This window comes from Macrotis lagotis, chromosome 1, assembly GCF_037893015.1.
Source record: "Macrotis lagotis isolate mMagLag1 chromosome 1, bilby.v1.9.chrom.fasta, whole genome shotgun sequence".
Lineage (NCBI taxonomy): Eukaryota > Metazoa > Chordata > Mammalia > Peramelemorphia > Peramelidae > Macrotis > Macrotis lagotis.
In genome coordinates, this window is record NC_133658.1 from 295,667,342 (window position 1) to 295,685,065 (window position 17,724).

Consider the following 17,724-nt stretch of genomic DNA (forward strand, 5'->3'; position numbering starts at 1 on the left):
GGGTTGAGGGCACACTATCTCAGGCTTTTGAGGGTTTTTGCAGTTGTTTTCAGGGATGCCCCCTATGGTCCTCAATTCCTCCAAGGTCTTATAAAAGCTTCTGACTGCTCTCCTGACCTGTGTTCTGGTCTGTGGATGATCTTTGCCCTGGGACTGTGAGGAGAGACCTTGTTCCACATCAGGCAGTAAGCTCTGGATCTGAGTATGGGCAAAGCAACAGAGTCCTGCTTTAGTGATAGCAGAGAGACCTCTGCAATCTTCCTTAAAACCCTCACACTTCTGTGTGCTGAGCATTCTGGAAGCAGCTGCTGATGGGTCGCCAGAGCTGCTCCTAGTTCCTGAGGTTAGGTCCATGATGAGGTTTGCACTGAACTGGGCTCCACTCACATTTTTGTGCAGCAGAGGCTTTCCACTAAGTTTCCCAATTGTCCTTGGTAATTGCTGGGGTAAGAGATCTGGAAACTGCCTGGAAACTGTCCACTTCCAGGGACCTAGACACCCCCCAGGACCTCAGATGCCCTGTGGACTGTGCCTGGATGGCCAGAGTCAGTCTGCTCCAGTACCAGTGGGCAGTGCTGCAGCTCTTATATCCCTGGTGTAACAGACTCTTCCCTCAGACCTTCCAAGTTGTCTTGGGCTTGAAAATCATTTTACTCAGTCTTTTTACAGGTTCTGCCTGTAACCTCCCAGGAATTTGGTTAGAGCAATTATTTAATGGTATTTGGAGTGGTTTGGAGAAGAGTTTGAAGGAGTTCGTGACTTTGCTCAGCCATCTTGGCTCCCCCCTGTGGCCTATTTTTATAAGGTTCTTGGGAGATAAGAATGATTTTTATATTTTTTTAACTTATATTTTTAAATGCAAAATCAAACTATTTAAAATGTAAACACTTTTTTTATGTTTTTGCAAGGCAAATGGGGTTAAGTTGCTTGCCCAAGGCCACACAGCTAGGTAATTACTAAGTGGCTGAGGTTGGATTTAAACTCAGGTACTCCTACTCCAAGACCAGCACTCTATCCACTGCACCACCTAGCCACCCTAAAATGTAAATACTTCTTAACTCATGGGTCATACAAAAATAGGTGCCCATCAAATCTGGATCTTGAATAATTGTTTGCTAACCCAAGGAAAGAATGAAAAGATTAGAAAGGGGAAAAAAACTTACACTCTGGACATCAGGGTTTAAATCTAGTTGCTGACACTAATTAGCTGTATGCTTTCTGAACCTCAGCTATATCACATCTGAGCTCACAGAGCTATCATGAAGAAATCTAAAACTCTAAAGCAAAATAGGAAGCTTTTGTGGCCTCTGAGGCTTTTATGAAGATCAGTGGAAGTAACAGATATTAACTCAATTCAAAAAACACTTATTAAATACTTACTAGATGAAGGACACCATGAAAGTGTTTTGTAAACCATAAAGTATAGGGCACATTGTTCACCATTTTTGTTATTATTGTTGCTATTCATTATTAGGGTATTTGTCAGATCTGGGCTTTCGGAATTTACACAAGGCACAGGCCAGGGAAAGAAAATATTTTTTGAGCAAGCAATTTCCCAAACATATACCTGATTGCTTCATAAGGGAGTTATTTGTGCCCATAACAAGGCTGAGGTCAATGCCCTCCCACTATTCATAAAGTCAGACTCTTCCTCAATTGCTCATTCACCTGAGACTCAGCTCCAATCTTCTCAGCTCCTGTGCCTACCACCCCCCACAGTCATGCTATTCAAATGGATCCTTTTCATCTTGAGCTTTGTACCTCTACTCATGTGCCAGCAGCCAGACTGTGCTAATTTGACTCCAACAACCCTCAACGATACTCACATAGATCAGGTGAGGAACCTTTCTCTTCACTGCTGATGCTGAACTATGCAGCAGTAGTCCTATAGATGGAGGAGAATAGACAACCAACCAATGGATAACTGTGAATTCTTATGCCAATGATGTTACCTTTCTATATTTCATTGATATGGAGGGTTTTATGCCCTATTCCCTTGGGAACCTTGAGTTTTTAACTCTCCTGTTTGCTATATTTTCTCATGGACTTTCCAAAGTCTAGATTGGAATAGAGATAGAAGTCTCTCTGTAGTTATTGATCCCAAGGCTGCACTGTCCTGGGCCTCAATTGGGTGAAGTCCAATATAAATATCTTTCCTCTGAGGATAGCCTGGTTCACAATTCTAAGCACCTTAACTGATTATCAGGGATATGTGATTAGTCACCATAGCAAACCTGGTCACCTTGTGCAGTGATCATAGCTCACATTTTTGATGCATCATAGGATAGTATTCAAGTAATCTCATGGGGTAGGGGAAAGGAAGAAGTACTTTCCTATCATTTCTAACATAATCCTGAGTCACTCCACATTCTATATTAGTAATCAATGCTTATTGTCTCTCCAGTTGTCTGGCAAATGGTATTATGTTGCCTCAGCATTTGGCTTCCTTCCATACAAAGAAGAGGCCCAGACCGTCCAGTCATCCTTCTATTACTTGATCCCCAATAAGACAAATGACATAGTCCAAGGAAAAGAGTACAACACCATGTAAGTGTTCTCAGGACAGCAGTTGGACAGGAACTGTGCTGCTTCCCCCTCTTTACTCTGTCTCACCCTATTTTGACATGGCAGAAAGAGTGCTAGCCTTGGCATCAGAGGATCTTTTCTGCTACTTATCAGACATGTGGGGCTGAGCAGACCATTGCAACTCTCTGAGTCTGTTTCTTTACTCTTGAAATGGGGAAAATTATATTTGCCCACCTCAGAGCTTAGTATGGGGAAATAATTTTTAAATATCAAAGTTCCATAGTACTGGGAGTTATTTCTCCACTTCCACATATCAATTCTAGGCATCTCTTCCCTAATATTTTCATCCCCCACCCACTCGACTTCTTTTTTGTCCTCCTCTCTTTTGAATCTCCTCTATTCTGATCTGGGTAATAATTTAAAAATTTGAGAGACATAGTTTATTGGTAATTTAATAATTTTATTAATAACAACACCATGTTATTAATAAAAGAGTGGTCATTTGGCCATATCTTTTAGACCAAAAAGACTCCTAATAGTTATAGGGTCAAAGTTTATATGCTGTTTGAAGATGAATGGAATGAATGGAAACCAACTGGGATTAGTTAACATAATGAGAGGTGTGGATTATATTAAATAAAATGTCTTGGTGTACATGACTTAGGTCACTCAAAAATTGGTCAGAGGGATATCAATTTTCATATCACCAGATCTGTCTGGGGAAACACTCATTAGCCCAAACTTAGAGTTTCTTTTACTGTTTATTAGATCTTAGCCTGGCTAAATCTCTAAGAGAGATTTCCACACTGGTTGGTTCCTGGATGAGGAAGTAGAAAAGAGGAAAAACCTTGGTCCTAATGCAAGAATTAGTTATTAAATATGAGAGAAATATTCATTTCTCACAACTAGGAGAAAGAAGCACAGATTATAGCCTGAGATTCCATAACTAAATAGCTATTTGTCCCCCTGTTCATGACTTTCTCATGCATGAAGGGCTTGGTTTATATGATCTGAAGTTCTGTTCATTGGATGACTTTATATGGAATATTTCTTGTTTTAGTGGAGACAAATGTGTGTATCAGGAATCTGAGGTCCTCCTCAACAGAACCAATGGGACCCTTATAAAGACTGGTAAGTTATCACAGGAGGCTTCTGACTGGGGAAAAGATGGTGGGAAGGCAAGAGGCAAGAGGCAAGAGCAAGACTAGAAATGATCAATGGACATTCCATCTCTCCTACCAGAGCAAAATCAGAAGCATGTTGCCCACATTGCACTGACCCAGGACCCGAATGCCTTTTTGTTTTTCCACTTTCCAAATGACAAAGTTCTTCGAGGAGTAGTTCTTTCTGGTATGTTTCTCCAGAGAACCAAGGGGAAAGCAGATGACAAGAGAAGGACATTCTGGCACAAGCTCTATTACTTAATACATGTGTGACCTGGGATCCCATATCTTCCTTCTCCTTCATAGCAAGCAGCCTAGTTAGTCTCAAGGCTGACTTATAACTTCAAATCCCATGCTTCTTCCATGATTACCCAGACACCCAAACTACTATCCCAACTCCTGACATTGGGTACCAAATTCAAATTTTCACACTCACTTTCTCTAACTTTGCCCATTTACCAGACCCCTCTATTCCCTTTCCAGACTTCATTGTTTCAGTCATCCTCCTGTTTGAGGATGATGCCTACTCCTCCAGTCTCCAAATACTATAAACTGCTGGCTACTGTAGCCTCTACCATGGTTTTGTGCCTGTTCTTTGACTCTTCTCTTTCTCTCTCACAAAGTTCGAACCCAGAAGGCCACTGAGGAGCAACTGAAAGAGTTCCGGGAGGTTACTAAATGTCTGGGCTTCAAAGAGGAGGAGATTCAATACACAGATTGGACCAAGGTAAAGCTCAGAGGATGACAGAGAGGCTGAGGGAAAGAAAGACCAGAGAGAACCTCCAAAGGGTTTTGAGAAGGGTCAATGATTCACCCAATGCCATATTTTGAATCTCTAGGTCTGGCAACTTATTTTGAGATGGGCTGGAAGGTAATCAAACAAATAAGCAAAAAAGTATCAATTAAGTAGTCTATACATGCCAAGTTACTACTAGGAGCAGAGGAAAAAGTTCAACAATCCTTGCCCTCATTCACTTTATGTTCAAAAGCAGGAGATCACATGTACCAATATGGTGGACACATCTAAAACAGACCCAGGGTAGCATTAGATAGGAGGGGAAAAGGAGAGGCCTCATGAAGAAGGAGATGCTTGAGCTGAGTCTTGAAGAAGATACAAGAGGAAAGAGCCTTCTGGGCATGGGGTACTTCAAGGCAAAGACAGAGAGGAGAAATGGAATGTAATGAGTGAGAAGTAGCAAATAGAGGAGGACAGTTGACTATAGAGTGTATTGAGGGGAGTGAAGTCAGAGGATCAGAAAGAAGGATGGAACCATGTTTTAAAGAGCTTTAAATGTCCCAAAGAAGAGTCTATATTTGATCCTAGGTGTTGGTTAAATAGAGAAAGATGATGTTGTTATACCTAATCTTGGGGAAATTTTTTTTAGTGGCTGGGTGGAGGATGGTTTGGAAAGGGCAGAAATTAGAGGTAGGGAGGTTGTGACAGTGAGTTCTGGTCAAGGGTGGAGAGAGAGTGGAAATGTAGAAGATAGAGCAGATGAGAGAGATTCTTTTGAGGTAGAATTGGCAGTTCTTAGTGCCTTGTTACCTTGGAGGTGAGGCAAGAATAAGAGCTGGATGTCCAATAGGTCCACTATGAGGAGCCAACAGACTAGTCACAAGAAGAAGATCTGGAGCACCTGGGGACAGGGGCTTGAGCTGCAAACCCCTCAGGGTGCAAGAAGCAGAAAACATGATACTTGAACCTTCTTTCATGGCCAAAAAGACTGATGCCCCACAGAGAGCCTGAGCTGGCCTTGCTGGTATTGTCAGTTCCCAGAGTATGACACCTAATCTTGCTTTCCTACCTATTCCACACCCAGGATAAATGTGAACCACTGGAGAAGGAGCACAATCAGAAGGAAAGCAAGGAAACCAAGGAAACCAAGGAGGAATCCAGTACACAAGCACTCTCCTAGACCAAATGCTTCAGCTCACCTGCAGCTCCCTTGTCAATCAATCCAGAGGCCAGATAAATAAACAACCACGGTCACTCTACTCCAAGCCAAAGTGATGAACTTTGATTTATTCCCATTTAGTTGTTCTTCCAGAAACATTTGCATTTTTATGTAAGAAAGGCTGGTCCTGGGACAAACTTCCTGCCAGGATATAAGGGTCAAGAGCACTGGATTTGGAATCAGAGGAATGAGATTTTAGTCCTTCCTCAAATTCTTTACTAAGTATTTGACCTTGGGCAAGCCCTTTACACTCTTTGGATTTCAGTTTCCCCATAGACACCATGATTAAATGTAAAAATAAGGTCACTTCCAATTCTGTATTCTATAATTAAGGTCATAGCCCAGCTCTAGGCCAGGACTTTGAGGGAATTTGGGTTCTAAAAATCAAAAGTGGCAGTTTTATGGGGCAAAGTTAGGCCCAATATAAGGAGAAACTTTCTAATAGTTAAATCAATCCAAAAGTGTAATGAGGTGCCTTAGGGGGAGTAGATTGGTTTGTTTGACTATTTTCATTGGTTGGTCTAAATTACCTCTAAAGTCAACTCTGCCTCTGAAATTCTGTGATTCTTTGATCTGAAAACTGGGTGATAGTGAGTGTTGTTGGGACACTAACCTAGACTTCAAATTTGGCCATGAGGTAGCAGCAAAAATTCTATACTCTTGCAATCTGTCACTTAAAAAAACCTATTTATTTATTTATTTTTATTTTAGTACAAATGATGTTTTTTTAAATTTTTTTAGGTTTTTTTTTGCAAGGCAAATGGGGTTAAGTGGCTTGCCCAAGGCCACACAGCTAGGCAATTATTAAGTGTCTGAGACTGGATTTGAACTCAAGTACTCCTGACTTCAGGGCTGGTGCCCTGAAGTGCCACCTAGCCACCCCATGATGTTTTTTTTATACATTACTAAAATATTCTTGTTTAAGAGTAAACATAATACCCCCTCCACCCCAAAAATATAGACCTACATGAGAGATAAAGGAAAGAGAAAATAATAATAATAATAATAATAATAATAATAATAATAATAATAAATAGGTGCAGCCAGGTGTCACAGTGGACAGAGCACCAGCTCTGGTGCCAGGAGCACTGGAACCCAAATCTGGCCCCAGACCCCCAACAATCACTCAGCTGTGTGACCCCAGGCAAGCCATCCCAACCCCATTGCCCTGCAACCCCCTCCCAAAAACAGACACAAAATAAAATAAAATGAAAATAATAATAGTAGGGGAAGCCAGGTGGTGCAGCACAAAGAGCACCAGCCCTGGAGCCAAGAGTACTCGTGTCCAAATCTGGCCTCAAACACCCAACAATCACCCAGCTGTGTGACCCCAGGCAAGCCATCCAGCCCCATTTGCCATGCAACCCCCCCCAAATAATAATAATAATAATAATAATAATAATAATAATAATAATAATAATAATAAATGTGCTACAGTCTGTGTTCTAACACCTCCAGTTCTGTCACAGGTGAATCATATTCTTTATGATAAGTTCATCACCAAAGCTACTTCCATATTTTTTCACTGTTGCCATTGCTGATTACAACTCCCTCCATTTGTACTTCACCACTTCCATATACTATATTTTCTCTCTCCTTTCACTCTGTCCCTCTTCTTAAATGTGCTGTAGGGTAGCTGAGTGGCAGAACAGACAGGTCCCAGACAGGCCATCCAATCCCAGTACCTTGCAAGAAGTTAAAAAGAAAATGCATTATATCTGACCACTTTCCCGCCATGGTCCATCCTCTCCTCCATCACTCACATCCCCCCTCCCCCCATTCCCCATTCTCTCCTTCTTACTCTAGATGGCTACACCCCATTGAGTATATATGCTGTTTCCCCTCCTAGCCACCTCTGATGAGAGCGAAGATTCCCTCATTCCCCCTTACCTCCTCCCCCTCGATATCATTGCAATAGCTCACTGTAATAAAAAAATCTTATTATATGAAATGAGCGAGTCCTTCAAGGTTGATCATTACTCCCATGTTGCTGTTAGGGTATACAGTGTTTTTCTGGTTCTGCTCATCTCACTCAGCATCAGTTCATGCAAATCCCTCCAGGCTTCCCTGAAATCCTGTCCCTCCTGGTTTCTAATAGAACAATAGTATTCCATGATATACATATACCACAGTTTGGTAAGCCATTCCCCAACTAAAGGACATTTACTTGATTTCCAATTCTTTGCCACTACAAACAGGGCTGCTATAAATATATTTATCCAAGTAATGATTTTACCCTTTTTTTTCACCTCTTCAGGATATAGACCCAGTAGTGGTATTGCTAGGTCAAAGGGTATGCACATTTTTGTTGCACTTTGGGCGTAGTTCCAAATAGCTCTGCAGAAAGGTTGGATGAGTTCACAGCTCCACCAACAGAACAGTGTAATAGTGTCCCAGATTTCCCACATTCCTTCCAACAATGATAATTATCCTTTCTGGTCATATTGGCAAATCTGAGAGGTGTGAGGTGGTACCTCAGAGAAGCTTTAATTTGCATTTCTCTAATAATTAATGATTTAGAGAATTTTTTCATATGGCTATGAATTGCTTTGATCTCCTCATCTCTAAATTGCCTTTGCATATCTTTTGACCATTTGTCAATTGGGGAATGGCTTTTTGTTTTAAAATATGACTCAGTTCTCTGTATATTTTAGAAATGAGTCCTTTGTCAGAATCATTAGTTGTAAAGATTGTTTCCCAATTTACTACCTTTCTTTTGATCTTGGTTACAGTGGTTTTATCTGTGCAAAAGCTTTTAAATTTAATGTAATCGAAAACATCTAATTGGTTCTTGGTGATGTTCTCCAACTCTTCCTTAGACATAAACTGCTTCCCTTTCCATACATCTGACAGGTAAACTAGTCCTTAATCTTCTAATTTGTTTATAGTATTGTTTTTTATGTCTCAGTCCTGTAACCATTTGGATCTTTTCTTGGTAAAGGGTGTTAGGTGTTGGTCTAATCTAAGTTTCTTCCATACTAGCTTCCAATTATCCCAGCAGTTTTTATCACAGAGGGAGTTTATATTCCAATGGCTGGACTCTTTGAGTTTATTGAACAGCAGATTACTATAATCATCTCCTGCTTTTACACCTAGTCTATTCACCTGGTCCACCACTCTATTAGCCAATACCAAACAGTTTTTATGACTGATGCTTTATAATACAATTTTAGATCAGGTAGGGCTAAGCTCCCTTCTTTTGCAATTTTTTTTTCATTAAGCTCCTGGCAATTCTTGACTTTTTATTTCTCCATCTGAATTTACTTACAATTTTTTCTAACTCATTAAAATAATTTTTGGGAATTTTGATTGGTAGGGCACTAAACAGATAGTTTAGATTTGGTAGAATTGTCATTTTTATTATATTAGCTCTACCTATCCATGGGCAGTTGATATTTGCCCAGTTATTTAAATCTGCTTTAATTTGTGTGAGAAGTGTTTTATAATTGTTTTCAAAAAGATTCTGAGTCTGTCTTGGCAAATAGACTCCCAAGTATTTTATACTGTCTGAGGTTACTTTGAATGGAATTTCTCTTTCTAGCTCTTCCTGCTGTATCTTGCTAGACATATATAGAGAAGTTGAGGATTTATAAGGGTTTATTTTATAACCTGTAACTTTGCTAAAATTGCTGATTGTTTCCACTAGTTTTTTGGATGATTTCTTGGGATTCTCTAGGTATACCATCATGTCATCTGCAAAGAGTGAGAGTTTTGTCTCTTCCTTCCCAATTCTAATTCCTTCAATTTCTTTTTCTTCTCTAATTGCTGACACTAACATTTCTAATACAATATTGAATAGTAGTGGTGATAATGGGCACCCTTGTTTCATCCCTGATCTTATTGCGGATGCCTATGGCCTCTCCCCATTGAGTATGATGCTTGTTGATGGTTTCAGATAGATACTGCTAATTATTTTAAGGAACAGTCTATTTATTCCTACATTCTCTAGTGTTTTTAATAGGAATGGATGCTGTATTTTGTCAAAAGCTTTTTCAGCATCTATTGATATGATCATATGATTTCTGATAGATTTGTTGTTGATATAATTGAGTATACTGACAGTTTTCCTAATATTGAACCAACCCTGCATTCCTGGAATAAATCCTACTTGATCATGATGTATTATCATAGTGATAACTTGTTGTAATCATTTTGCTAAGATTTTATTTAAGATTTTTGCATCTATATTCATCAGGGAAATAGGTCTATAATTTTCTTTCTCTGTTTTAACTCTTCCTGGTTTAGGTAACAGCACAATATTGGTTTCATAGAAAGAGGCACAATTCTATCTTTCTCTATTTTTCCAAAGAGTTTATATGGAATTGGAACCAATTGTTCCTTAAATGTTTGGTAGAATTCACTTGTGAATCCATTAGGCCTTGGAGGTTTTTTTTTTTTAGGGAGTTCAATGATGGCTTGTTGAATTCCTTTTTCTGAGATAGGGTTGTTTAGGTATTTAATCTCTTCTTCATTTTACCTGGGCAACTTATATTTTTGTAAATATTCATCCATTTCACTTAGATTGTCAAATTTATTGGCATAGCGTTGAGGAAAATAATTTTGAATTATTACTTTAATTTCCTCCTCATTGGTGGTGAGTTCACCTTTTCATTTATGATACTAGCAATTTGGTTTTCTTCTTTCTTTTTTTAATCAAATTGACCAGAGGTTTATCAATTTTATTGGTTTTTTTCATAATACCAACTTTTGTTTTTATTTATTAATTCAATAGTTTTTTGCTTTCAATTTTATTAATTTCTCCTTCAATTTTTAGAATTTCTAATTTGGTATTTGGGGATTTTTTATTTGTTCTTGCTCTGATTTTTTTAGTTGCATGTTTAGTTTATTGATTTCCTCTTTCTCCAACTTATTCATGTAAGCATTTAAAGCTATAATATATCCCCTGAGAGTTGCTTTCAATGAATCCCATAGGTTTGGTATGTTGTTTCATTATCTAGGATAAAATGGTTAATTCTTTCTATAATTTGTTTTTTTGTCCACTAATTTTTTAAAATGAGGTTATTCAGTTTCCAATTTGTTCTGGGTCTATATCTCCTTGGCCCAGTATTGCATATGACTTTTATTGTATTGTGATCTGAGAAAGATGTATTCACTATTTCTGCCTTTCTGCAGTTGATCATTAGGTTTTTATGTCCTAGTACATGGTCAATTTTTGTGTAAGTTCCAATATACTGCAGAGAAAAAAGGTATATTCCTTTCTATCCCCATTCAGTTTTCTCCATAAGTCTACCATATCTAATTTTTCTAAAGATCTATTTACCTCCTTAACTTCTTTCCTGTTTATTTTATGATTTGATTTATCTAGATCTGAGAGTGGGAGGTTGAAGTCTCCCACTAGTAGAGTTTTGCTGCCTATGTCTTCCTGTAGTTCTTTCAGCTTCTCCTCTAAGAATTTGGGTGCTGTCCCATTGGGTGTATATATTCAATATTGAAATGACTTTATTGTCTATGGTACCTTTTAGGAGGATAAAGTTACCTTCCTTCTCTCTTTTAAGGCTATCTATTTTTGCTGCTGCTCTGTCTGAGATAAGGATTGCTACCCCTGCTTTTTTTTTACTTCAGCTGAAGCAAAATATATTTTTCTCAAACTTTTTACCTTTACTCTATATGTATCTTTCTGCTTCAAATGTGTTTCTTGTAAATAGCATATGGTAGGATTCTAGTTTTTAATCCACTCTGCTATTTGCTTACATTTTAAGGGAGAGTTCATCCCATTCACATTCAATGTTATGATTATTAATTCTTTATTGCCTTCAATGCTATCTTCCCTCTGTTTGTATTTTCCCCCTTTTTCCCCTTATCCATATTCTCCAGTATTTTGTTTCTCAATACCACCCCCTTCAGTGTGTTTGCCCTCCTATACCACCCCTCCCCTTTCTTTCCCCTTTCCCTTTTTCCCTTTTCCCTTCCCTTCCTTTTGTTATTTCCCCTTCCCCCCTTCCCTTTCTCTGCCCCCCTCTTTTTTTCCCCCTTTTAATACTTGAAAGGTTGGATGTTTTATAAGTTAACTGAGTATGTGTAGGTTGACTTTAAGCCAACTCTGATGAGAAGAAGATTCAGTTGTTTCTTATCTTCTCCCTTCTTCCCCTATATTACCATAGTTTTTTTTTTTATAACTCTTAGTGTAATGAGATTTACCCCATTCAATCCCCTCCCTCCTCCAGTCTTTTTCCTGTCCCCCTTTTTAAGGAGGTAGTGTTTTTTTAGATCATTCTATCTAAGTCATAAAAAATTCTGAGTGTCTATCCCTTCTATTTCAGTATATTCTATCAAATAGAGTCAAAATTCCTGAGAGTTATTAGAGTCTTTCTCCCAAGTGGGGTTAAAGCCAGTTACATCCCATTAGATAGCAGTCTCATGGATAGGTCATGAATGTCCATCATTTCTGGCTAGATATATTCTGTCTGTTAGAGTTACAATTATCAAGATGTATGAGAATCTTTTTTCCCCCATGCTGGGATATAGCCAGCTTCAACTTACTGGATAGCATTTTTTTTCCTTTTACTTCCCCCCCGCCTTTTATTACCTTTTCATGTGTCTCTTGAACCTCCTGTTTGATGTCCAAATTTTCTGTTTAGCTCTGGTCTTTTCATCAGAAATTTTTGGAATTCTTCCATTTCGTTAAATGTCCATCTTTTTCCCTGGAAGAGAAGGTTCAGCTTTGTGGGATAGTGGTTTCTTGGCTGCATTCCAAGCTCCTGTGCTCTTCAAAATATCTCCTTCCAGGCCCTTTGATCCCTTAATGTTGATGCAGCCAGGTCCTGTGTGATCCTTACTGTGGCTCCTTGATATTTAAATCATTTCATTCTGGCTGCTTGCAGGATTTTCTCTTTTATCTGAGAGTTCTGGAGTTTGGCCACAACATTCCTTGGTGTTTTCATTTTAGGATTTTTTTCTGGTGGGGATCGATGTACTCTTTCAATAATTACTTTGCCCTCTGATTCCATGATATCAGGGCAGTTTTCCATCACTAGATCCTGTAATAATAAGTCCATGCTTTTTTCTCTTCAATGTTTTCAGGAAGTCATATAATTTTCAGGTTGCCCCTCCTTGATCTATTCTTGAGGTCAGTGGTTTTGTTGATGAAGTATTTTACATTTTCTTCTATTTTCTTCTATTTTTTTATTTTGTTTAACTGACTCTTGCTGTCTCATGGAGTCATTAGTTTCTGTAGACTCCATTCTTTTTTTTGGGGGGGGGGGTAAAGTTTTCTTCTTTAACCTTTTGAAACTCCTTTTCCAACTGGTCAATTCTACTTTTGAAAGATCTTTCCATTTGACCAATTGAAGTTTTGAGAGAATTATTTTCTTTTTGCAGTTTCCCAATTGAGGATCTGAGAGAATTATTCTCATTTTGTATTTGTCCAATTGAGGATCTGAGAGATTTATTCACCTTTTGTATTTGTCCAATTGTACTTTCTAAGGTTTTGTTTTCTTGTTGCAAGTTATTGATTGTCTCTCCTAAATTGTTAAGTAACTCCCTTATTTCTTCAAGGAAGTCTTTCTGTGCTGAAGACCAGATCATATTCTCCTCAGAGGTTCCAGGTCTCTCTGAGTTAGGGTCTTTCCCTTCCAAGAATTTTTCTATGGATCCACCTTTCTGCTGACCCTTCTTCATTTTGCTAAGACATGAGTTGGGGAGGGGCTGGTTCACAGGGGCTTGGGATGGTTAAAGGCTTTACTCACTGAGTGCAATTTCTTTGGCTGCCAGTAGGAGCTGTTGGGTGCATTCTCTGGAGTGACTGTGACCTTGATTGAGGCCTTCTCCCTTTGCTTGAATGGAGGAGTTGAAGCTATTGAATTCTTTTGCCTTCAATCAATGGTGGACTTTACCCTGGCCTGAGGTCATTGCTCAGCTGGGCTGGTTCTTCTGCTCACACACCTGAGCCTGAGGCAGAATTAGTTTGAATTTGTTTGTTTGGGAGGAGGTCTGTGTTGTAATGGGACCAGAGGAGCCCAGGGATGGTGTTTGTAGCTCTCCTGCTCCAGAACTCTCCCTCCAGCCTTGTCCGAAAGCTCCCAGGGGACAGCACCAACACCACTGCCTCTGCTCCCTAGTTGACTCAAGCCCCTGCTGTCTAGCCCCACAGCTGATCCAGCAGGTCAGGCTCTCATGCCCTCAGAGTCCGGGTTCCAATTCAGCTGCTAATCTCGCTGATTGGGGCTGATCCTCCCTCTGAGCCCAGACTCACCCACCCGAATTCGGCCAAAGCTGCTGCTGGAGACAAATCCTGAGGCAGATGTTCTTTCTCCTGGCTTTTCTTTCTGGGTTTTATGGGTCGGATTCCTTTTAAGAGGCTTGTTTCATGTGATAGATGGGGAAGAGATCAGGAGACTTTAGAACTGTGCCTGTCTTCTCTCCGCCATCTTGGCCAGAAGACCCCATTCAATTTCAAAGTTATAAATACTAACTCTTTATTGTCCTCCATGCTATCTTCCCTCTGATTGTATTTTCCCCCTTCTCCCTCTCCCATTTCCCCCTTTTAGTACTTGAAAGGTAAAATGTTTCTTAAGTTAACTGAGTGTGTGTGTAAGTTTACTTTAAACCAAGTCTGATGAGAGGAAGATTCAGGTGTTTCTCATCTCCTCCCTCCTTCCCCTCTATTACAATAGGGCTTTTGTACCTCTTTGTGTAATGAGATTTACCCCCATTCAATCCCCTCCATCCTTCCTGTCTCCTTCCTATCCCCCTTTTTAAGAAGGTAGTGTTTTGAAATTATTCTATCTGAGTTACAGAAAATCATGAGTATCCATCACTTCTAGCTAAGTATATTCTGTCTAATAGAGTTGCAATTCTTGAGAGTTAATACAGTCTTTCTCCCAAATAAGGATATAGCTAGTTTCTTCCCATTGGATTACAGTCTCATGGATAATTCATGAGTGTCCATTACTTCTGGCTAAGTATATTCTCTCTGATAGAGTTATAATTCTCAAGAGTTATGAGAATCATTTTCCCATGCTTGGATATAGCCAGTTTCATCTTATTGGATAACAGCTTTTTTTTTTCTCTCCCCCCCACTTTTTTTTAACCTTTTCATGTGTCTCTTGAACCTCCTGTTTGATGTCCAAATTTTCTATTTAGCTCTGCTCTTTTCAACAGGAATTGTTGGAAGTCTCCCATTTTGTTAAATAACCATCTTTTCCCCTGGCTCAGCTTTGCCAGATAGTGGATTCTTGCCTGCATTCCAACCTCCCTTGCACTTCAGAATATCTCATTCCAAGCCCTGCAATGTGATGCAACCAGGTCCTATATAATCCTTACTGTGGCTCCTTGGTATTTAAATTGTTTCTTTCTGGCAGCAGGATTTTTTCTCTTTTATCTGATAATTCTGGAATTTGGCCACAATGTTCCTTGGTGTTTTCATTTTAGTATCTCTTTCGGGGTGGGGGGGATCGATCTATTCTTTCAATAACTATTTTTGCCCTCTGGCTCCATGATATCAGGGCAATTTTTCCACCACTAAATCCTGTAATATTAAGTCCAGGATTTTTTTCTCTTCAGTGTTTTCAGGAAGGTCTATAATTCTCAGGTTCTCCCTTCTCAATCTGTTTTTGAAGTGAGTGGTTTTACTGATGAAGTATTTTACATTTTTGTTTTTTTTTCAATTTTTTGGTTTTGTTTAACAGACTCTTGTTGTTTCATGAAATCATTAGTTTCCACAGACTCCATTCTTTTATTAAGAGAAGAATTTTCTTCATTTATCTTTTGCAACTCCTTTTCCAACTGGTCAATTCTATTTTTGTAAGAATTTTCCATTTGACCAATTGAGGTTTTGAGAGAATTCTTTTCTTGTTGCAAGGTGTTAATTTTCTCTTCCAAATTTTCCAATTCATTTTTAAACTCCTTTCTTATTTCTTCAAGGACGTCTTTCTGTGCTGTGGGTTTATTAAACAGTAGATTCCCATAGTCATTTATTACTTTTTCTTTTGTACCTAATCTATTCCACTGATCCACTTCTCTGTTTCTTAGCCAGTGCCATTAATTTAATGTAAAATTGTCATTTTATTATATTAACTTGGCCTCCCCATGAGTAATTGACATTTTTCCAATTATTTAGATCTCATTTTATTTTTGTGAAAAAAAATTTAAAATTATTTTCATATAGTTTCTAAGTTTGTCTTGGCATGTAGGCATAAGTATTTTGTATTGTCTTCACTTGCTTCAAATGGAATTTTTCTTTCTATCTTTGGCTGTTATACTTTGTTGGCAATGTCTAGAAATGTTGATGATTCATGTGGATTTATTTTATATCCTGCAACTTTTGTAAAGCTATTAGTTGTTTCAAGTACATTTTTTAAAATTTTCTTGGATACTTTAAGTGTACAATTATATCATCTGCAAAAATGAGAGTTTGTTTCTTTATTGCCTATTATAATTTCCTTTAATTTCTTTTTCTTCTTTTTTTGTTTTTGTTTTTTTGTTTTTAGGTTTTTGCAAGGAAAATGGGGTTAAATGGCTTGCCCAAGGCCATATGGCTAGGCAATTATTAAGTGTCTGAGACCCGATTTGAACCCAGGTACTCCTGACTCCAGGGCCAGGGCTTTATTTACTGCACCACCTAGCCGCCCTTTTTCTTCTTTTATTAAGCTAACATTTCTAATTCATTATTGAATAATAGTAGTGAATCCCTGCTAAATTTAAAGCCTATAATTTTCACAAAAATAAAATAAGATCTAAATAATTGGAAAAATGTCAGTTATTCATGGGGAGGCCAAGTTAATATAATAAAATGACAATTTTACATAAATTAAATGACTTAGTGTCATACCAATCAAACCACCAAAAAACATTTTATAGACTTAGAAAAGTAATAAAAAGATTCATCTGGAGGATAAGAAGATCAATACTATCAAGAAAATTAATAAAAAATGCAAAAGAAAAATGGTCTAGCCATACCAGTTCTAAAATTATATTATAAAGTGGCAGTCATCAAAACTGTTTGGCACTGGCTAAGAAATAGAGAAGTGGATCAGTGGAATAGATTAGGTACAAAAGAAAAAGTAATAAATGACTATGGGAATCTACTGTTTAATAAACCCAAAGAGTCCAGGTTTTGGGATAAGAACTCATTATTTGACAAAAACTGCTGGGAAAACTGGAAAATAGTATGTCAGAAATTAGACTAGACCAACATCTAACACTCTATACCAAGATTAAGGTTGAAATGGGTACAGAATTTAGAGATAAAAGGTGACACCAAAAATCATTTAGGAGAACAAGATATGTCAGATCTATGGAAAAGGAAAGTATTTATGACCATACAAGAGATACAGAATGCAAAATGGCAAATTTTAATAACATTAAGTTGGAAAGTTTTTGGACAAATAAAACTACTACAATCAAGAGTAAAAGGAATGCAGTAAGTTGGGAAACAATTTTTATATCTATTATTTCTGATAAAGCACTCATTTCTAATGAGTCAAACTTATAAGAATACAAGTCATTTACCAACAGGCAGTTCACAGATGAAGAAATTAAAGCTGATGGGGTGGCTAGGTGGTGCAATCAATAGAGCACCGGCCCTGGAGTCAGGAATACCTGAGTTCAAATCCGGCCTCAGACACTTAATAATTACCTAGCTGTGTGGCCTTGGGCAAGCCACTTCACCCCATTGCCTTACAAAAACTAAAAAAAAAAATTAAAGCATTTATAGTTATATCAATAATTGCTTTAAATCATCATTGATTAGGTAAATGCAAATTAGAGCAACTCTGAAGTACACCCTCACAACTATCAGATTGGCCAAAATGATTAAAAAGGAAAATGAACAATGTTATAGGGGTTGTGGGAAAACTAGAACATTAATATATTGTTAGAGTTGTGAACTGATCTAACCAATTTGGAACTTTGCCCAAAGGGCAATAAAACTGTGCATACCCTTTGGTCCAGCAATACCATTGCTAATACTGTATCACAAAGAGATGATGAAAAAACATAAACAAACCTTCATGACAAAAATATTTATACCAGCTCTTTTCATGGTGGCAAAGAATGAGAAATTAAGGGGATGCCAATCAATTGGGGAATGGCTGGACAAATTAAAGTATATGAAAGTGATG

General features: G+C 38.2%; 1 protein-coding gene across 1 annotated transcript; it reads left to right on the forward strand.

Annotated features, from left to right (window-relative positions):
• Window positions 1-1,641: 1,641 nt before the first annotated feature.
• ORM1 (orosomucoid 1) lies at window positions 1,642-5,690 on the forward strand. Its single transcript, XM_074211171.1, has 6 exons — window positions 1,642-1,835; window positions 2,405-2,547; window positions 3,587-3,657; window positions 3,769-3,876; window positions 4,313-4,416; window positions 5,510-5,690. Exons 1-6 carry the CDS (start codon window positions 1,722-1,724, stop codon window positions 5,603-5,605), a joined length of 636 nt encoding a protein of 211 aa, XP_074067272.1. The 5' UTR covers window positions 1,642-1,721; the 3' UTR covers window positions 5,606-5,690.
• The last annotated feature ends 12,034 nt before the right edge of the window (window positions 5,691-17,724 follow it).

Excerpts from the sequence above, each read along its gene's own strand:
- ORM1 (XM_074211171.1), top strand. The coding sequence starts at position 1,722 with ATGCTATTCAAATGGATCCTTTTCATCTTGAGCTTTGTACCTCTACTC. Across the intron at positions 1,836-2,404 it reads ACGATACTCACATAGATCAG|TTGTCTGGCAAATGGTATTA; the intron begins GTGAGGAACCTT and ends TTGTCTCTCCAG. Across the intron at positions 3,877-4,312 it reads TCGAGGAGTAGTTCTTTCTG|TTCGAACCCAGAAGGCCACT; the intron begins GTATGTTTCTCC and ends TCTCTCACAAAG.